Source organism: Octodon degus, unplaced genomic scaffold (genome assembly GCF_000260255.1).
Source record: "Octodon degus isolate 3935 unplaced genomic scaffold, OctDeg1.0 scaffold00007, whole genome shotgun sequence".
Classification (NCBI taxonomy): domain Eukaryota; kingdom Metazoa; phylum Chordata; class Mammalia; order Rodentia; family Octodontidae; genus Octodon; species Octodon degus.
In genome coordinates, this window is record NW_004524583.1 from 12,460,324 (window position 1) to 12,481,929 (window position 21,606).

The 21,606-nt window shown below is 53.5% G+C and overlaps 1 protein-coding gene across 1 annotated transcript in view; it reads right to left on the minus strand.

The window, feature by feature from the left end:
• Nucleotides 1-19,620, minus strand: part of Plekhd1 (pleckstrin homology and coiled-coil domain containing D1) — a 30,730-nt gene extending 11,110 nt beyond the window's left edge. The window contains exons 1-6 of the mRNA XM_004624755.2: nt 19,257-19,620; nt 9,168-9,261; nt 8,781-8,870; nt 8,522-8,598; nt 7,723-7,814; nt 6,885-6,937 (exon numbers count right to left, since the gene is read on the minus strand). Of these exons, the coding sequence (XP_004624812.1) occupies nt 6,885-6,937; nt 7,723-7,814; nt 8,522-8,598; nt 8,781-8,870; nt 9,168-9,261; nt 19,257-19,405 (555 nt within the window). The 5' untranslated portion in view covers nt 19,406-19,620. The remainder of the gene's footprint in view (nt 1-6,884; nt 6,938-7,722; nt 7,815-8,521; nt 8,599-8,780; nt 8,871-9,167; nt 9,262-19,256) is intronic.
• Nucleotides 19,621-21,606: the final 1,986 nt, after the last annotated feature.

Sequence of the window (21,606 nt, forward strand, 5' to 3'; positions counted from 1 at the left end):
TACAGCACACAGACCCAGCTCTACATAGAGCTGTCCTGGTTGGGAATAGGTAGCATGTGGAGGTAGAAGGGTTGGGGGAGACTGGTGATGTCTGAGCTGACAGACAGAAGGGGACAAACAGAAGAACAAAGGAAGATTCCAGACAGTAAGAACAGTGTGTGCAAAGGCCCTGCGGAAACATGGTGCCTTGACAGGACCAAGACAGGCTTACATGGCAGAGCTCAGAGTAAAAGGGAACTGGATGGGAACGAGGCTGGAAAGGCTGGTAGGAGCTCGACCACGTACAGCCCTGGGCTACACTGAGGACTGGGGTCTTTCTTCCTGAGCCAGAAGCAATGAAGGTTTCAAGTGAGGAGAAGGAAGAGACGGTGGGAAACGTGATCTGATTACCTTTGTAAACAGTGACAATGGCTGCAGTGTGGAGGAAAGGGTGAAGGGAGCCAAGAGTGGTTCTAGGAGACCAGGGGGAGGTCACAGAATCAGTGCAGGCAAAACCAAGCAGCAGGGTGAGCTGGGCAAAGCAGGGCAGCAGGAGCCAGAGAGGTGCCCCAGCAGTCGAGATCTGGGGGTCCACACCAGCAGGATGTGGGATGAGGTGGACGAGGGGAGAGTGACAGCAGAGTCCTCATTTTCTGACCTGCATAAACCACGAGTAGGGTACATTCCCGAGATAGGGACCACCAGAAAACCATCAGCTTTGCCGGGGGAGGTCAGGAATTTGGTCCTGGACATGTGTTTAACCAAGGATGTCAATGTTAGCATAGAAATAGAAAATGAGGGTCACGGAGATAGCTCAGCTGACTAAGTGCCTGCTTAGGCAAGTGCAGGGGTAGGGGTTCGATCCTTGGTACCACATGCTATGCTGGCCCCAGGACCCAGGTGTACTGTTCAGGCCACCAAAACCGGGCATGGTGGTGCATGCCTATAATCCCAGTGCTGGGGAGGCTAAGACAGGAAGATCACTACGAGTCTGAGCTGTGTAGTGAGACTCTGTACCAAATAAATAAACAAATATGTAAATACATAAATACATAAATAAAAAGATTTTTAAAAAAGAAGATGCATTTTAGCAAATAAAATAAAAACAATACAGTCTATATTAGTACCCCCTGAGGTATTAAATACTTAGATTTAAATTTTAAAAAAATGTACAAGATTTATATGTAGAAGCTATACAACTAATGAAATAGCAAAATAAATAAATAAATGGAGAGAGAGATGGTCAGATAGCTCAGTGGATTAAAGCGCCTGCTTAGGCAGACGCAGGGGCCGGGGGTTCGATCCTTGGGCCTACAGTGCTGGTCTCACCCCCAGGGCAAGCTGAGACAGCGATTGAGACTGGGTGTGCTGGCACTTGCCTGTAATCCCAGAACTCGGGAGGCTGTAAATAGGAGAATCACTGTAAATCTGATCTGTGTAGTGAGACCTTGTAGACTCTATACTAAATACATAAAAAAGTAAAATAAAAAAATGGAGAGCTACTCACAGGGAGGAAGACTCGGTAGCGTCCAGATGGCATTCCTTCCAAGTGTAATCTTTATTTAATTAATTTATTTATTTAATGTAGTTAGTACAGGGTCTACAGGGTCTCACTACACAGATCAGACTCATAGTGATCTTCCTGTTTTCAGCCTCCCAAGCACTGGAATTACAGGCGTGCACCACCGCACCCAGTCTCAGTGGTTGCCTCAGCACGCCCTGGGGGCAGGACCAGCACCACAGGCAGGCCAGGGATCCAACCCAGCTGCGTCTGGCTAAGCAGGTGCTTTAATCCGTTGAGCTATCTGGCCAGTCCCCAAGTGTGATCTTTATATTCAATCCAGTAACAGTGAAAAATCCCAGTACATTATTTTATGGCTACTGACAAACTGATCCTAAATTATATGTGAGGGGAAGAAAGGAAGGAAGGAGACAAAAATGAACCCCGACATAAACCTTACACCTTTCTCAAAAAATAATCTCAAAAAGGGCCATAAACCCAACTATACAACACAAAACTGTGAAACTTCTAGAACATAACAGAAGATCTGGGTGACCTGGACGATGGCATTTTAGACTCAACACCAAAGGCTGGAAGTATAAAATAACTAATAAGCTGGATCTCACTAAAAGTTTTAAACTTCTGCTCTTCAAAAGACGATGCCAAGAAGCAGAACTGCTGAGTCACAGGGGAAAGGCACCTGAGTTTTGTAGGAAGCTGCCAAAGTGCCCTCCAAAGTGGCCGTCGGTGGCAAGGAGACAAGCCACAGGGTGGAAGCAAACACTTGCAGATGTTGCTGACAAGAAGCCAGAAACCTAAGAACTCTTAAAAATCAATAAGGGGCCGGGAAGATGGCTCAGTAGAATAAGCGCTTCCCTGGCAAGCCTTGAGTTCAATCCCCGGTTCCACCAAAAATAAATAAATAAATAAATAAATAAATAAATAAGAAAAGGAACAATTCAGATTTTTAAATGGCCCAAAGACCACAAGAGACACCCAGCTAAAGGTCTACAAATGGCACGTAAGCATATAAAAAACCTTCAACAGCATATATCCTTAGGTGAAGCAACATGGCACCATCACCCATCTACTCAAGTAGCCAAAATCCAAAATATTAACAACACCAAAATGCTAGCAGAAACAGAGCAACAGGGACTCCCATTCACTGCTGATGGGAATGCAAACTGGCTGAGCTCCTTTAGAAGTCTGCAGGCTTCTTACAAAACCAACATTATTTTCCCATATCATCCAGGAATCGTTCTCCTTGTTACTGACTGAAATGAACTGAAATAAACACGCACACAAACAACTATCTACTGATGTTTACAGCTGTTTGCTTTATAATTACCAGAGCTGGGCCAGCCAGATAGCTCAGCAGACGAAAGCACTTGCTTAGGCAGAGCACAGGAGCAGGGGTTTGATCCCCAGCCCACCACGCCAGCCCCGCCCCTGGGGCACGCTGAGACCACGACTGAGACTGGGTGTGCTGGTCCGTGCCTCTAATCCCAGTGCTTGGGAGGCTGAAAACAGGAGAATCACTAGAGTTCGATCTCTGTAGTGAGACCCTGTAGACCCTGTACTAACTACATTAAATACATAAATATAATTGCCAGAACTTAGAAGTGGCCAAGATGTCCTTCAGTAGGGAGAATGGATAAAGAGAATGTGGTGGTACGCCCCAACAGCAGAGCATGACCTGATGCTGAAGATGAGCTCCCAAGTGCAAAATGACATGAAGGGAATGTAAATGAGTATTACTAAGTAAAAGAAACTAGTATAAGGGCCGGCGACATAGCTCAGTGGACTAAGCACTTGCTTAGGCAAGCACAGGGGCCAGGGTTTGATTCCTGGCACCGCATGCTACACTGAACCCGCCCCCCCGGTGCTTGAGTCCGGTCATGGTAGCGCACACCTACACACCTGTAATCCCAGCACTAGGGAGGCAGAAAACAGGATCACTACAAGTTCAAGCTGTAGTGAGACCTTGCACAAAAACAAAAACAAACAAACAAACAAAAACCCAAACCACCTAGTATGAAAAAAGCTACACAGCACATGATTCCAACTACAGTATAGGACATTCTGGAGCAGGGAAAACCTCAGAGGCAGAACAAAGCTGCAAGGTTGCCAGGGTTGGGGGAACAAGAGGTGACTGTTGCAGCAGGGAGGATTTTAGGGCAGTGAAACCATGCGGCACACTACAGTGGGGGGCCCATCAGAGAGCTGCAGAAATGCATAGAATACAGACCCAGAGGGAGCCAGAGCGCAAGCGCTGCCCTCGGGTGAAAGTGAAAGGAGGGCAGGCTCACAGACCGTAGCAACTGTGCTGTGGGACAGAGGCAGTCAAGCAGGTGGGGGCAGTGGAGCGTACGTGGGAACGCCACTCTGCCCTCAACTCTGCTGAAAGCGAAAACGAGAGCAGGGTGTGTGTGTCTCCTTCCTCCTGGTTCACTTCCTGTGTACTTTTCACTTCCCCTGTAAGATTTTTGTTTTGTTTTGTTTGTTTGAGACAGGATCTCACCATGTAACCCAGGCTGGCCTCACAGTCATGACGGTCGTTCTGCCTCAGCCTCTTGAGTGCCAGGATTACAGGTGTGCAACACCATGTCAGGCTGTAAGGCTCTTGAGAGAAGCTGATGTTCAGGAACAGCCAGACAGGCTGATCAGAAGGGAAGGTTCATCTTATGACCCTAAAGGGGCGGAATATTCTGCTCCGGTAGCCCAAGACGGTTCAAATGCAGTAACCCCACTAGCGTCCACGTTTTGGCTAAGACCTGACATCATGAAAGCCTTTCTGCGCTGCATTGGTTATACTACTGATCCTCAGACCTGACATGAACTGCAGGTACACAAAGGTAGAAAAAAGGCAAACCTCAACTCAATGAAGGAAACACCTTCAATAACCGTGGAAGCGGTGAGTGGCCCAGAATCAGGACCAGGGGTCGGCAAAGGGCTTCACACGTGAAATGTGTGAGGTTCTTTCTAACTCATACCATATTCCCAGCGGGAGTGTGACATGGCTACACCCTGCCACCCGGGCTTGTCTGATTTCCCACACCCCAGCCCTCACGTGAGCATGGGCTCTCACCCCCTGGCCAGACAGGTAAAGGAAGGCAAGCTCCCTCCTCCAGTGTGTGGGGGACAGGGGAGGGGGACAAGCCCCCCCCACACACACCCAGGGAGACTCGCACACCAGCAAAAGCACGGTCCTTTAGCCCAGAGCAGCTGGGTCCAGAGTGGCACTCTCCGTACCTCTGCTCAGCACCCCCACCCCACCAGGGCTTGAGGCAGGCTCACAAGGGCAGGGCACATGGACCCTCCGTACTTTCCATCTAGGCTGTAGGTGGGAGCACTCACAGCTTGGGTGAGACCTCACAGCTGCAGACACTGAAGCTCAGAGAACTCAATGGACAGGCCCGAGGTCACACAGTCAGCTACAAAGCTGAAGCTCTACTCCAAGCCTCCCGGTGTCAGGCCCCGACAGACCCCACAAAATATCAGGAGAATCTTTACCACTGGACCATGGTACTGGATGCCTCTCTGTGCCTGCAAGCACACCTGGCAGTCTCTGCCTGGGGTGGACATGGTGAAGGGACAGAGGACAAGCAGACCCATGCTACCAATGAACAAGAAAGGAAACTTTGGTGGAGTGACTCAGAGGCCGGGGCCAGGAAAAGCTGCTCATCTAGAGCACGTGGTGGACAGGGCCTGTGCACCTGGGCCCAGTTCTGTCTCTCCTGCCTGCACAGCACCCAGCACTGCAGATGCCAGCTGGGCCCGAGATTTACTTCCATTTTGTACCCCAAAAAGCGAGTTCATAGCTGATGGTCTCCTCCAACGGGCGCTGGCAGTAAGCAAGGTCTGTGTGTAGCAGGTCTCTGCTGGCCTAATTTCCTGGCTAAAGACCTAGATAGTGTGTCTAAATTTTCCTCCAGCGGACTGTGCCCCAGATTTAGCCTCTCTGATGGCTAAGTCTCTCCCTGGTAGTGGCTGTGTCCATCACCTCATCCCATCCCAGCTTCTCAAATCACCTGTCTTTAATACGCTATAGTCACACTCAATACCCAGGACTGTGTGGCAGAATCGCCTTTACTCTAAACGGGGGCCCAGGTGGGAGCCTGCTGACAGGGAGGCCCAGCCCCCAGGGCGCAGACAATCCTCAAATCCAGGCTTCCAGGTACATAGGCTCAATCCTTCTCTATTCTTTGTAATCAACAAATGACTTGAAATCCAATTGGAATAAATGGGCCGGAATAACCGACACAATTTTGGAAGAAAAATAAAAGTGGATTGTCCTACTGGGTTAAAACTACTGATTCATTCCCTACCCCAGGCAGGTGCTGGCAGCCTTAGGAAGGTTTGGGGTGTGAGGGGCACACAGTGTTTCCTGACTGCAGAGCCCCATGAGGGGTGGTCAGGAAGGTGTAGAACCCCAAGAGCAGGCACTGAAACTGCCCTGACTGTGAGCCCTGGCTCTGTGGCTTGCCAGCAAGGGGATGAGGCAAAGTGACAAGGCAGAGAAGCGGACGCCATCAGGACCCTGTGCTGTGGGGTCCTCTGGACAAGCCGCTCTACAGCTTCGAGTCTCACAGGTCAGGTGCAGGAGGGGCCAAAGGTAATAACCACATGTGCTAATAAACACAGACACTCATTATGCATGTCTGTGCGCTGAGCACTTGATCTGGAATATCTCCCTTTGTCCTCCCAATGTCCCCCAGAAGACAGGTTCTGTCGTTGCTCTCCTTTTCCAGGTGAGAATACTGATGTTCAGACAGGATAACTGACTTGTCTGAGTTCACACAGCTAGAAGAGACGCAGATCAGACTCAAAGACAGGCTGGCAGCTCCAGATTTCACACTGCAAACTCCTACCCTACCCCTCCCTTCAGGCGAGGCCCACACTGCCCTGAGATCTGACATGACCTGAACTTTAGTGGCACCAATGAGGCAAGAGTCCGCTTGGTCCCACAGGCTGCGTCAAGCCAGTCATGAGCCTGCTTAGGAACCGTGATGTCAGCAGAGAACAAAGGAACCCCAAGATCACCAAACACCACCACCCTAATGGGGCCAACCCCCAGCTCTGGTTCACAGAGGTCATTCCGGTCTCCTGTGAGTATCAGTGACAAGCAGCTTGCGAAGCACTTGGATGGCTTTTTCCTTAGATGGTGTCCCTGCCCTTTTTATTTCCCTTCTGAGTTGGCACAGAGAAAAACACTTCCTACCACTCCTGCCAGGGCCAAGCACTGCCATCTCTCGGCCTCTTGCCCCACCCCATCTGACTCTCAGAGCACCTGTGGGTGCCCAGAGCCCTGTGTCACCCTCTGACATGGAGCTGGAAACATGCTGTGGGCCGTGGTGGGCAGGGTGGAGGCGGGGCAGGCCCCAACATCTTCCTGCTCACCTACCTCTCTCTGCTCCCGCTGTAGGCACAGTTCTTCGGTCTCTTCCATCAGTTTGTCTGCCAAAGCAAGGACACACACACAAAAGGTTCCTTCAGGTCTGAGGTGGCCTTTGTTACTCCAGCAAGAGCTCAGTAGCCCTGCTGGAGAGGGAAGCTACCTCCATGGCCCAGGCTGCCTCCCTCCTTTCTGGTTGTCACCCCTGCTTTGTGTGTTTGTGGGGCCATGACAGAACCTCATCTGTGAGCCTTGGCAGCCCCAAGGACCGCCACAGCCAGCCTAGTCCTCAGCCCTGGACCCACGAGCACTGGCGTCGGGCAGGGAGGGCAGGGGTCTGGGGTGAGGGAGTGGGTGTGTGGAGTGGCAGAGGGAAGCTGCATGGGGTTGTTCCAGTGTAGACAGAGGAAAGGCCCCAGGCAGCGAGCAAGGCCCATCTCTCTTCCCAGTACAGGACCCAGGGCCCCTGCTGGATGACAAGGTCAGCTCCAGTCTCCGAATTCTCACTTCAAACCCAACACAAGTACCACAGCTTTTTCCCTCAACTGCCACTCTGCCTCTAAAAGCTGAAGACTATTTTTATCTCCATGTTAAGGAGGAAGAACGGAGTTTAGAGTGGCTGTGCTGCCTAAAGACATGCGCAGCTGATCGAATGACAAGGCTGAGTTCAGAGCGCAGGCCCCTAGCCACCAGGGCCACCTGCCTCCAGCTGCACTGGCCTAAAGGACAGTCAAGGCCCCAGGAAGCCTGCCAGGCCTCTTCAGAGGAGCCCGGCGAGCCCCCTGAGACACCCCTCCCAGGCCCCCCATGGGCTACTTCAGGAGCCCTCAGACCCCCTCCAGCCAACCTAAGTACTCCTGCTTTTCCTTGGCCAACTGCAGCCCCTGGGCCTCCAGGCTTTTGATCATAGCTTCTCCCAGCTGGGCATTCTTCCAGGTCCTGGGGAGGGAGGGCAGGTGGGATAGGGGAGAGAGGAGGACGAAACAGAGGCATGAATTCAGTGGGGTGGTCCACCCTCTCTCCAGAGTCTCAGCATGTGCTGTCACTGGTGGAGGCACCCGGGGCTCTGGGCACAAAACCAGCATCGATCAGTTACAGAGCCTGGAGGATGCCCGGGCTGCAAAGTGGGCCACTGGGGCTGGCCCAGGAGCGCTTTCAGAACAGGAAAGAGACTGTATTCTGGGTGGCATCTGCACCACTGCACAGCACCCTGAGCATAGGCACAGGCACAGGGTGTGACACGGTGCTGTTTTGGGGGCCTAGGAGAGGCATTTACGCGCAAACACACCGTGTCGCCTGAGGATTGCTGTGATCTAGAATATGCTTACAAAGCGCTGGCTCTGGTCCTCCCTGGGGGTGAAGAGGCTTCAAGGAGGTGCCAAACATACCCAGTGGCACTGAATTTGCTCCCAAGAGTTGAACATTCTGATGTCCACCTCTGCTGCCTGTGACTACAGTGGCTTCCCTGGCTCCATCAAGGAACGGCAGAAATGCCCTGACATCTGATCTGTTTCCCCCTACTCATCCTGGCCCGCTCCCTCAGTGCCCCCCAGAATCCCAAGCATTCCGGGCACCCCACTGGCTCCATCTTCAGGGCCACATGCAGCCCTCCCTCCCACCTGCCCTACCTCCAGCCAAGCACTTACACCTTCCCAGACTCCTGCAGCATTTCCAGCCACTGCGTCTGCTCGAACTCAGACTCCGCAGCTAGCAGGACATTGCCCTGCCAGGAAGAGGAGCCATGGGCAAGCCTGAGAGGCGGCCATGCCGAGGGAGAGCAGACCACCCTGTTCTCCTGTCACCTGGGCACTGACATCCCCCACCAAGGTACTATAGGGTTGTCCTGAGGAGGGAGGCAGGAAGCTGGGAGCCCCACTAAGCCCTGGCTGAGGGGCCTTGACTCACATGGAAATCCTGGTGCGAGATCTTCATGGCATAGGGCATGCTGGGCTCCTCCTTCGCCTCCACCAGGCAGCCCCCCAAAGGGATGACACCCTGAGGAGGAACCAGAGCAGGCAGCCCCCGCCCTGTCAGCTCTGATCACTCAGGGACCCTCGACAAAGCCAAGGGCCCCAACTGGACTAGACCCTGAGGCCACTAGAGGCCAGAACAGACTCCAGGAGAACAGAGGCCATGGTGCAGCCCTGGAGTGGATGGGAGTCTTGTACCCCATGAGGGTCTATGCTCAATACTCCCAGCTGGCCTGCAGCAGAGCGACTCACCCTTCCTTCCCCTAACCCCTGGTGTCCCCATGGGCCTGGCCCGCCATGCCATGGGAAAGCACTATCTCACCTTGGGGTGTATATTGAAGTATTTGTTGGTTTCAAAGCTCTTCTTTTCACTCTCTGAGTAGTAAAGCAGGAAGCTCTCTTTGATGATGAAGAACCTAGAGAATGGTGGGAGGGATGGCAACCAGGAGAGGAAGGTGAGGTCTCCTGACAACAAGCATGCCTGTGGGGGCCCTGGGGACACCCGCTCGCAGTCCACGTCTGCACAAAGGCCTCAGAAGGCCTCTCCTGCAGGCAGCCTGGCCCTTGCACCAGTGTGGCCCCGGCTGGTTACCCTCTGAACTGTCACTCTGGGCACAACACCCAAACAGGATGGCGGGAAGGGATGACAAAGGTACATGATCCCAAGGTGGGTCTTCAGTGTCATCTTGAGAGCTGGCAGCCAGATGGAACTGGGTGCAGGCAGCTGAGGCCAAGGGCCCAGCCCAACCCCCACAGGGTAGTGATGCCTGCACAGCCTTCTGCCTCCTGGGACTCAGGGCTAACTTAGGGACCCTGGGCCCTTGACCCCTCCTGACTATTGGGGAGATGAGCTCTTGGCCTACCCTGGGGACACTTCTGGAAGGAAGGACTGAGGCTGACTATAAGACACCAAGTACCCACTAGGGGAATGAACAGCCAGTGTCTCCAGAGATTTGAGACTGGCCAGCTTCTTCCTCCAGGGCCACTGTGTGGTGCTGGGAAACAGGCAGGGTGTGCTGGAGAGAGTGAGCTGTTGTGCATCTGCATGCTCACGTGTGCAAGTGTGTGTGCATCAGGGAGATTCAGAGCAGTGGGGTATTGGAGCCTGCGGGGTGGACTCTGAAGAGCAGCAGTGGGAACCTCACCCACTCTGCGATCAGGGACATGGTACTCACGACCTGGTCCTGCCCAGGCCGGAGAACTTACACTACAGAAACCAAACACTAGAGAACTGCCTTGCCCCTTTCCCAAGAAGCTGCTCTCAAACAGCTCCCAGCTCTACTAGCTGGAAACATCTTGGCAGGGGCTTGAAAAATTGCTCACAGTAGGCTGGGGAGATAGCTCAGTAGAATAAGTGCTTGCCTGGCAAGTGCAAGGTCCTGAGTTCAATCCCCAGTACCACAGGAAAAAAAAAAAAAAAAAAAAGACAAAGAAACATTGCTCAGGGAACTCAAGTTCTCCTTAAGTCAGCGAACCACCAGTATATCCACTGAAGATATACCAGCCATGAGCTCCTTCCCAAAGCCTCATATGGGGGTGGGGGTGGGGGTGGGGGCGATGCAGACCTGGTTGAGCCTCCTCTGCCTGGAGGACCAGTCCAGCCAGCACTGACCTCTGTGCTCTGCTGTACTCAGCCAGTAGGCTGGGCATGTGGCATCCACTGCCACACCCTTCACGCTTCTCCTGTCCTGAGAGGGCCCCTGGTTCCAGGCCACTTTGGTTCTCCAGATGATGCATTTGGCCACTTTCCAGTCTGGGGGTTTGGCTCTTGGGGCCTTGTTTTTTGTCTATAGGGGAGGTGTGATAACACCTACCTCATGTGGTTATTGTGAGGCCGGAACAGGGCTGAATGGTGCATGGTTTGCCACATATTTCCACATGAAAGGTGAGACCAGTGGTGCAGAGCTGTCTCAACCCTCTTCCACTACTTGTAAAATATTAGTGTTCCCCATCACCACCAAACTCATATGCTGAGGCCCTAACCACAAAGTTGGAGATAATTATGGTTCTCGGGGTTAATAAAGGCAAGGCTGGGGCCGGGGAGAAGACTCAGTAGAGTAAGCACTTGCTTGGCAAGAGCAAGGGTCTGAGTTCAATCCCCAGTTCTGAAAAAAAAAAAAAAAAAAAAAGGCAAGGCCCTAATCCAACAGGACTGTGGCCTTACAACAAGATCTTCCTCCCTTCCTTTCCTTCCCTCTCCCTCTAGCCCTCCAAACCCCTTCTCCTCACTGTCATGTGAGACTGCACTGAGAAGTTGGCTGCCTATGAATCAGGAAGGTGCCCCTCACCAGAACCCTGCTGAGGGATGGGTCAGGTTTGGGGTTGACAAGTAACAGAAACTCAGCCGCACAGAGCTGCCCCCGTTCCCTTCAACAGCTTTTGAAATACTGGACTATGGCAGAGGGAGCCTAATAAAGAAACTGAGCTTGCCCTAACAAAAACGACGGCTTACGCTTGTGTGGTCCTTATCACAAGCCACCACTTACTCCAAGCAGTTCTCTGTATTAATGCACTTATCCCACTTCTCCTATGAGATGGGTGCTTCCGGCATTTATGCAGACAGAAAGGAGGCAGAAAGGTGGTGCAACTTGCCAAAAGCCACCCAGCTGCCTAGGAGAGGCTGACTCTTTCTCTGGGTAGGGAAATGGCCACGGGAGGACTTTGAGAGGAACTGAAGGAACCAGGCTTACACCCACCGAGGAAGACTGCCAAGTTTAGAACCGATTGTCAGAGCCATTGCCACACGTGGTGAGGGGGCAAGACAGGACCAGGGCTCTGGTGGGTGGAGGTGTGCTGAGCTCACAGAATGTGGCCCCAAATGTCAACCCTCTTTTAAAAAAAAAAAAAAAAAAAGTTAGGGTCTGTGTAGCCCAGGCTGGCCTTGAACTCATGGAGATCCTCCTGTCTCAACCCCCAGGTGCTGAGACCGTAGCCATGTGCCACCACACCCACCCAGCCCCTCCTTCTGAAGTGCAGTCCAGAATGCAGCAGGCAGAGGCGGACGTCCAGGGCAGCCTGTGCTCCCCACCAGCCAGACTGCCACAGTCCCAGTGCCACCATGGCTGCAGGGATGGTGAAGGGCACACTTGTCACCTGTGCCACACTGTAGCCTGGCTCCATCTGTGGTCAGCTCGATGAAGGTGGGGACAAAGGGAGTGGAGCAGGCAGACTTCAGAGGTTTTCCCCAAGCACACTCTGAAGGTGCTGGGGTGGGGTCTGACCAGCTTCCAAATCTGCCCCATGGAGGCCGCTGCTCTGTGCGGAGCCTCAGCTTCTTCTTAGCTGGTGGGGCCCAGCTCTGACCTCTCAGACACCCTGGGGCAACCTCCTGTGGGCCCCCCAGGGTTAGGCTGGCTGCGCAAGGCCTGGGAGTCATCCCTGATCCAGTCCCCCTCAGGCAGTGTGGCTCCGCTAAGAGCACTTTGCTTTTTAACCCATGGACCATGCTGATGGTGGAATCCTTTCATTCCTCATGTTGGGGTCAGGAGTGAGCCCAGACTTAGAATGTCCTGGCAGAGAGGTCGTGTTTCCTTTATTAAGGCAGCTATTACTCGGGACTCAGAGTCACAATCCACCGCAGCCTCCCCTGGCCTCTTTCCTACCTGCGGGACATAGAGCTCCCCCGACGGGAGTGCTTGGCAGCTACAGCCCAAGGACGCTTCCCCTTCCCTGTCTGAAGCCCCTGCTCCCAAGGCCAACACCAACCTGGAAGAAGCCCTGTGTTGGGTCCTAGCCTTTGGCCCCTTTCTTTTCTGCCTGTGCTTGTGTGAAAGCCCAGGGTATATGCTGCACAGGGTCTGTACCCGTCCTGGCAGCCTCCTGTCTGGTATCACAGAACAGTATTTTCACCTTTAAATTAAAGACTATTTAGAGAAGGTGGCAAGACAGTCGATTTGCTAAGTGTGTCGCTGGCATTGCCTCATTTAAATTTCTCACAACAAATCTAAGAGATAGAGGTGTCATTTTTTTCTACTTCAATGGTGGGGAAACTGAGGCCCAGAGAGATTAAGCAAGTGGCACACTTGGAACTCAGCTGTCTCTGCTGATGCAGCCCCAAGTCTCAGCTGCTCACGCTCTGCGCTGCGCAGGCCTCCTCATCACTCACAAGCGGTAGCTGTTGGTCTCTCTTGCTTCGATCTCCGCAAGGGGACCCCAAGCCCCTGGTCAGTACAGGCCAGAGTGCATTAAAGAGCTGCCTGATATAGGCAGGTACCATGCTGCTCCAAGGGCTGGACAGTTCAGGGCCTTCCTGGAGCTCAGGGTTGAATGCAAGAGAGAAAATGTAGAAATCAATACTTATAAAAATAGCTGATGTTTACCAAGTCCATCTTTGGATCAGGCACTCTGCTAGAACCAGCATTGTGTGCGCTAATTCATTCACCACTTACAGGAGGCAGGCAGGGAAACCAGAGCCCAGAGAAGTTAGACAACAAGCTCCAGATCACACGGTACTGGGTGCTGGGCACTGGGATAGAGGACAAAATGTAAAGGCAGCAAGGGATACTGCAGGCTGCACTGCACATGGCCACGTCAGAAAGCATCAGAACATACCACAACATAGGAAGTACACAGGAAGCGCAGCCAGAGTACAGACCGAGAGCAATCCCAGCACTCGGGAGGCAGAGGCAGGAGGGTTGTTGAGAGTTTGAGACCAGCCTGGGCTACAAAGTGAGCTCAAGGCCAGCCTGAGCTGCACAGTGAGACCCTGTCTCAAAGAAGCCACACACACACACACACAGTGCAGAGTGGGGGCAGTGAATGGTTGAGGGGTCCACAGAGGGAAGTTCTCAGAGAGGAAGGAACAACCAAGCAGGACTTTGAAAAAGAAACAGGAGTAGCTTAGAAATTTGTAAGTAGAAGGCCAAAAGGTGTGTTCTAGACTAGAGAAAAGGGATTATGCAGAGAATACTGTGTTCAAGGTCACCAAAATAAGTTTGGTTAAAGTCGGGGTGGTGGTGCCTGCAATCCCAGCATCCAGAGAGCTCAGGGAGGAGGACTGCAAGTTGGAGTCCAGCCTGTGTTAGGTTCAGAATTTAAAAAGGGCAGTGTGTGTGTGTGTGTGTGTGTGTGTGCACGCGCGCGCGTGTGTGTGTGTGCGTGCGCAAGCGTGCACATGTGTAGTGTGTTTGTGTGCAGTTCAGTGCTATGGTGCCCTATGTTTGATCCCTAGTAAGTGCAAACAAAAGAAAAGTTGACTCTTACATGAAGATAAGAGCATGCAGATGGTCACTGTGTCACACAGAGGAGGAGGAGTTAGGGTGAGAAAGGGGAGCAGGCCGGGAGCTGGCGGGTTTCCTCCTGCAGATGGGGAGCTCTAGTCCTTGCAAGATCGAGCTGTAGTTTTCAACATGGGGAGGAGTCCATGGCCAGGCACAGGACCAAATGCGAGTTACTCAGAGGCAGAAAGTCATCAGGCTTGTTGGATGATCGGCCAGGAATGGGCAGCTAACTGCAATGGCACTAAGGACCCTCCTTGGGTACAAGGGTGGATATAGGAGCCATCTACCATGAGTGAGGGGACCCAGGGTGGTGTTAAGCTCAGTCCCCCCACACACAACCTTGTGATCCGAATGCAGTTAGGGCCCAGCCACAGCTACATGGAGCTGAGAAAAATGCTACATAGACCACAGGTACCTTCTGAAGTGGGCAGGTCCCAGGGAAGGAAGGCAGCGCCAGGGCACTGGCCCTGGGGAAACCCGAGTGCTTGCAGATGAAAACCCCCAATTTGGGAAGAGGAGCTGGGAGGGCTGTGCCTAGCACAGCAGGGAAAATGTGAAAGTGGGGGAAATCCTGGTGGGCAAGGGGAGAAAGGGTAAAGGGGGCGCAGAGAAGAGAGAACCAAGGAAGAAGCAAGCATCTGGGTCCCACAGAGGCTTTAATGAAGGTGGCTTGGAAACCAAGCTGATGATCAGCTTGAAGGTGCTCACACTTCTGTGCTCTAAGTGCTCTTTGACCCTCCTCATGGCCACCCCTTCCCTGCAGCATTGTATGCTGGACTTGCGACACCTGTGTGAGACATGTGTGTGTGAGACATGAGTGTGTGTGTGGCCATGGGGAAGTATGCTCAGACTAAGGCAGCAACTGAACCCAAACATGGGACAGCGACCCAATCCCTAAGGGAGGGAACCCAGGCTTGGAGGAGCCTGGGAGGAGCAGGGACCTGGGACAGGATGTGACTTCCAGTGGGATTTGGTGCTGGGGCCAGTCACTCATGAGGGCAAGATGAGTCCAGTGCCCCGTGAGCTGCTCTGAGTTCTGCCCAGCATAAGCTGCCAGCACAGGCCCAGCCGCACTTTGCCCTCCAAGGTGCCCCTCGTGGGGGTGGGAGCTGCAGCTGGGCAGGGCAGCTAACCAAAGCATCCTTGGGGAGGTAGCAGCAGGGAGATGGGGGGCAGCCCCTCCACTTGTCCAGCTGTATGCCTGGGGGATGCTCATCCCAGCCCAGGCTGTCTGCTGTTGGGCCTGAGACAGAAGGACAGCCACAATCCTACCCCTGACATACGTGAGTCCCTGAAGAGACCAGCAGGGTATCCAGGCAAAATTTTAGTAGAATTCTTCTTTTTTTTTTTTTTTTTTTTTGAGGCAGGATCTCACTAGTCTAAGTGGCCTTGAATTAGCTCTGTATCCTAGACCAGCTGTCCTCCCGCCTCTGATGTAAGCCACTGCTCCCAGCCAGAATTCTTTAAAGACATACTTAATATGCAAAACGGGTAGATGGGCTGCACTGGCTGAAGCAGGTGGAGCTTCAGCATCTGCTCTCCCGCCCTCCTGGCAGACTCCCATTTCTAGAATCACCTATGGGACACAGTTTAAAAACTACAACTTGAGGCCAGGAATGGTGACACATGTCCGTAATCCTAGCTCTCAGGAGGCTGAGGCAGGAGGATCACTGCAAGTTCAAGGCCAGCCTGGGCTACAAAGTGAGTTCAAGGCCAGCCTGAGCTAAATAGTGAAACCCTGTCTCAAAAAGACAAAACAAAAACAGTCAAACCCACCCCCATTTTGTGGACAAGACTCCCCCTGCCAGCAAAGAGATGAGCCTGCCCCAGCCTGGGCCAGAGTCCCCTGCCTCGAAGCCTAGATTCTCGCCACCACACTCACAGCTGCTCTCAGAAGAAACTTCTCTTCCTGTCCTGGACATAAGGAGGGCGAGTCTCCTGCCAGCTCAAGGTCTGGCTCCCACATGGTGAGACTTGTTTTCAAATAGGCCAGCAAGTATGGAGACAGACCTGTCTGCACAACTAACTCTTACTTTGGCAGACCTGATCCAGGCAAGCCATCCGGAGAGCCTAGCAAAGTCTGAATGGACAAGTGTTAGTTCATCTTACGGCTTGTGACCCAGAGGTCATGCCAGCCCCCTCAGCGAGGATAGATTTAACCTCACTGTCATCAGCTCAGGGAGGTAGCAGTTGATGGGAGACAGCAAGACACCTTCCTCTGCTTGCTCCCTGTTGTCCTGTCCATGGGCCTGGGGGAGGGGCAATGGCTCTGAGACAAGGAGAAAGTAAAACTAAAACAAGGGAGAAAAACATGAAACCTTTAGTACTAAGTAAAATCGGTCACTCTTTGTTTTCTAGGTCCAGAGATACCATCCCCAACCCCCTTTCTTGTGCTGTCACACCCAATCACAGGATCCTCCACTGACACTTGGCCATGTCCCCACCCACAACACCCTACTGACAGAAGTTTATAGAACACAGGTTGATTCTTTTTTTTTAAATTTACTACAGGGTGTGCAGGGTCTCACTACACAGATCGGACTTGTAGTGATCCTCCTGTTTTTAGCCTCCCAAGCACTAGGATTACAGGTACATGCCACTACGCCCAGTCTCAATTGGGCCTCAGTGTGCCCCAGGGGCAGGGCAGCACAGCACGACAGGGATTGAGCCCCAGTCCCTGCATCTGCCCTAAGCAGGTGTTTTAGTCTGCTGAGCTATCTGGCTGGCCCTAGATTGATTATTAAAGGCAGAGTGGTGCAGTCAGCTGTCACAGCACAGGTGCTACAGCTGTGCTCTTGGGACAGCTTACACAGCCGGCTGTAGGCAATGCCAGAGTGTGAGGTGAAGCAATGTCACAGGGTGGCGCTCAGCCTGGTGCTGCACAGCTGACCCGCTAGGCTCTTCTCCTCAGCCTTTTGCCAAGCCTGGTGGTTTAGTGTCACCTCTGGAAAGCAGGGCTCCAAGGCAAAGACAAACACAAAATCCTGAGCCCAAATCTATGTGGGGGAAAAAAAAATCAAGTCATTTTGGTGTGGTGACCACCATCTGTACAGAAAACCTCTCCACATCTGTGTAGTCACTGCTGAGACCTGTGGGCACTGTCTCCACGGAGCCTCCATAGAACCAGGTGGACACCAGGAGCCAGAGGCTGGCAAAGGGAGAGCTTAGTCCCTGGCCCCAGCAGCAAAGTGGGGACAAGGAGTGTAGCTGTTCTCGTCACAGGAAAGAATTGGCTGGGCCCCTGCGCCAAGACCTCTGTCCGTAGAAGGTATGGAGAGAGGAGCATGGCAAGAGTGGGACAAAGTCTGAAGCCTGGGACAGAGCCGGGTTACATAAGCAGCCCACCCTGGCGCAGGTCCTGGAACAGGTGGAGACTCCCCACTCTGTTCCCTGCTGTCTCAGTGGCCAGGTCTTGGCCCCGGTGTCCCCACTGCTCTGGGACAGAAGGGAAGACAGAGGCATCAATCTCACCCTCTAGACATCTCTCCCAGATTCTCTTCTCTGGCTAACTAATGCTTCTGATTCCCTTCCCTTTCTGTTGCCCAATGGGAAAATAAGCTGAGGATTTAGCTCAGGCCTGCTTCAGCCGCAGGGGCGGGAGGCCCACATCCTAAGATAGACCCTGACAGGAAGCAGCTTTATAGAACCCAGCCAGCTGCAGCTGATTTCAGCTGCCCACTCATTATTTATGCAGCACAGAGCTTTTCTAGGCCCTCCTCTCCTCCATGGCCCCACCAGGGCATCGACCGCCCTAATGGCAAGGCTCTGCAGTGGTGGGCCTGCGCCACAATGTCCCCGACCATTAATTAGCTGAGCACCAGAGAGTCTGCTCCACAAAAGAGAAACTGGGAAGCAAGATGGGGCTACTTCTCAGCCCCTAAAGCAACTGTGGGTGAAGCAGCCAGGTCCTCATTGCACCTGCTGACCACAGGACACACCCTGGGGTGTAATTAGGCAGAAACACCTGGCAAGAAAAGTCTCAGAGAGTGGGACGCAAAGGAGTGCCTGGGACCACAGTCAGACTGCAGGGAGGAGACGGCCCCTGGCAGCCAGGCAAAGCGGGCAGGGACACCAATTCTGCTAATGGAACCCAAAGCCACAAGCAGCCTTCCCACCCCCACTCAGATGCCTGGCAGACTGCTCTTGGCCTTCAGGGGCTGCAGCTCAGACAGCACAGCCCTGGGAGGCCCTCACATAATTCCATGCCCCCATTTAAAAGCTCCCATTTAAAGCCTTGGGCATCAACTTAACTTTGGAGGAAAGACAGCCTATATCCCATTAAACTCCAGAGAGAAATCTGTCAGACGTAGTAAAAACCCACGGAACCAGCTACGTAAAACGTGGAATGCCAGCCAGCGCTCCATTTGTTCTGTGGTCTTACAGAAATAGTAAATTATTCATCAGAAGTGAACATCAGCATTAAGCGCTGCTCTATGCAGGTGACCTGTGGTGCCGACCTCTGAGGCCCCTCTGCTCAGGCATGAGGAAGGGGCATCTGAATGTGCTTCTAGCATCCTAGAAAGGTCCCTCTTCTGGAAAGGGGATGGGACAGGGTCTGAATTTTCTAGGCCACACAAATACAGTCTCAGAAATAGGTCTGGGTGCAAAAGCCATCCAGAAGAGGCCCACAGTACCTGAAGCCTGTGAGTTCCCCTTCCCCAACCTGTCAGGCCCCCGGGGAAGTGGAAAGTGCCTACTGAAACCTGGAAAGTCACCTCTCAGACCGGCCCTGGAAGACAGAGGTGCCTGCCTCTAAGGGCTCCTTGAGACCCGGTGAACAGGATGGAATTAACGGTGGGTCCCAAGAGCGTATTTTGGACGGAGATGGGCAGGCTGAGACCCTTTTGACCCCCTGCAGCAGCGATCTTGTCGGCCCACATGCAAACTCGGTTCCTGCCACTCATCCCCTCCCATCTGCACCCACGGTTCCCCCAGCTCGCTTCACCCAGGCTGAGCCACATCTTTTTTTGTTTATGCTTCCCCCCCTCCGTTACTGGGCATTGAACTCAGGACCCTTCGCTTGCTAGGCAGGCGTTATTCTACTGAGCTATCTCCCCGGCCCCCCGAGCCACATTTTGCACGGAGTCAGCGTAGTGTGAAAAGGGTGAGGCCAAGGTCACAGAGGAAGACAGGCAGGACCAGGATGAGGTCCGGGATGTCCCCGCTGTGTTGCAGGGGTCGGGGGCACTCACCGCCGAGACCACTTGGCCGACGGCCTCCCGAAGGGCCGCTTCCACAGCACCCCATAGAGCTGCACTTTAGTGCTGATGTCCAGCGCGTCCGAGTCGGCCTGCTCCAGGGACGGCGACGGCGACACGGAGTTGGACTTGGACGAGAACATCCTGCCTCGGCGAGGCGTGTGGGGACCGGGTGGACGGCGGGAGGTGGCGGGGCGCGGGGTGCCTGGGCGGCCTGGCCCGGAGCGGCCGCAAAAACGCGGCCCGGAGGCGGCACCGAGGGCGCGGGCTGGGCTGGGGCGGCCGGAGCCGGCGGAACCCTGAGGGAGCGCGACTTTCCCTAGGCCTCGCCCACTCCTACGGCTGCTCCAGTTTTCGCTGCCCGGATTGGCCCGGATTGGCGGGAGGCGGGCGGCGAGAGCCAATCAGTACGGGTGCCGGCTGCGGGCCCGGCTGCGGCGGGAAGGGACCTGCAGGTTGCGGGCCGGGATTTGACCGCTGAGCCTCCCCGCCCCCACCGCGGCGCTTGCAGTCCCCCGAGGCCCCTCGGTGGATACCTGGGACCTGAGTGGCCAGGGCGGCCTCTGCTCCACGGACACCTGCTAGCCTCTGGGGTGGGGAGAGAAGGCGCAGGGGAGCGATGCGAGAGGACTGGGTAGGAAAGGGTCCTGCTTAGCCTTTCCGGCGCTCTGCAGTCTTGGGTTACTTGCACCTCAGGGCCCGCTGGTGGCAGGTGAGACTATCAGCGTCCGGGTGCCCGCCGCGACAGAGGCCCCGTCTGCGGGTGGCATCCTCCCTCCTCCTTTGGGTGAGCTTCACTCTGCACCGCCGCCGCCTCGGAGATCGGATTTCTTTCTGGGAACTTGGCCGGCCTTTGGCACTGGGAAGCAATCTGAACTGTCAGTGGAGTTGGAGTTCGTGATTTATCTGCGCGCCGGGCCCGCGCTCCCGGGCTGCCTGCGCCTTCTCTTCCGCTGCTTTGGGGTAGTATTTGGTGACAGCCTCACTTTCTGGCCTGCGAAGGACAAGTATCTGCCCAGCCCCTAGGGCCCGCCTCCCCCGCAGCGGGTGAAAGAACTCTGGGTAAGGCCAGGGACTGCACCACTCTGCAGAATAAATTTGGGCGCTCGAAGGCAGCTCACCTGGCCATCCTCAGTCTCCCCTTTTTTTGGCTGAGGAGCTACAGGACATCCCTGAATGGTCACGATTCAGCTGGGCCTTCGGGAAGGCCACTTTGACCCCTCGGCGTCTCGGGTTCCACCTATGTCAGAGAACAAAGTCCTCTGGATCAGAAGCTTGTGAACGGGTCCCTAAGAGTCAAATCAGTTTGCAGATAGACATTAACTGGCTCAAATTTTATTTATTTACTTTTATGTATTTTTTGGAGACAAGGGCTCCCTATATAGTCCTGGCTGGCTTGGAGGTCACTGTGGTCATCCTGTCTCAGACTACAGAGTACTAAGATCAAAAGCAGGCACCATCACTCCCAGCTTTAATTTTGTGTGTGTGTGTGTGTGTGTGTGTGTGTGTGAGAGAGAGAGAGAGAGAGAGAGAGAGAGAGAGAGAGAGAGAGAGATACTTAACATGCAGTAAAAATGCACGGACCTTAAGTACTTATTAGATGAATATATGTACCATGTAACTACTCTCAAAGCAAGACACAGAGCATTTCCACTACCCTAGAAAATTCCTTCATGTTCCTTTCTAGTCGATTTCCCCCACTACAAGCATTGTTGTCATTTTATGCATCATTTTTCCAGTATCTTAAAAGATTTGACCTGAATGGCTAAAGGGGCATTCCCTGCAGACCTCCACCACTCCTTCTTGTCTTACCTGCCTAGCTCACTCCAGCTGACAGAGTTTGTGATCCTCCAATTTGGCTGGAAGAATTCTGCCTCTGGGGGTCTTGCTCAAAGGCACATAATAAAAACTTTTGCGTTACTTTGGGAACTTGAAGTAGAAGGATCACAAGCTGAAGCCCAGCCTGAGCAACTTAGTGACTTATCTCAGAATAAAAAGTAAAGAATGCAGGGGAGGTAGCTCAGTGCAGAGGCACTGGGTTCAGTCCCCGGCACTCAACAAAACAAAACACCTTGCATTAAAAGCCTGCAGTGTGGAGTTCACTGACCGGAGACACAGGAGTGCACTCTGGGCTGTAGTTCACACCTGTGAGGAAGAGCACGGCACAGGCACATGCTTTTCCTGAGAAGGTGGTTGCCCAGGCACCTGGCTTGCTTGGGTGGCTGCTATGGGTGCCAGCTGTCTGCTGTGGTGACAGTCATGAAGGTGGCTCCTTGCGGCTCACAATAGCAGGGGCTTCCTCGCAGCAGGGTTTTGGATATCATTCTAGAAGCTTTGGCCTTCC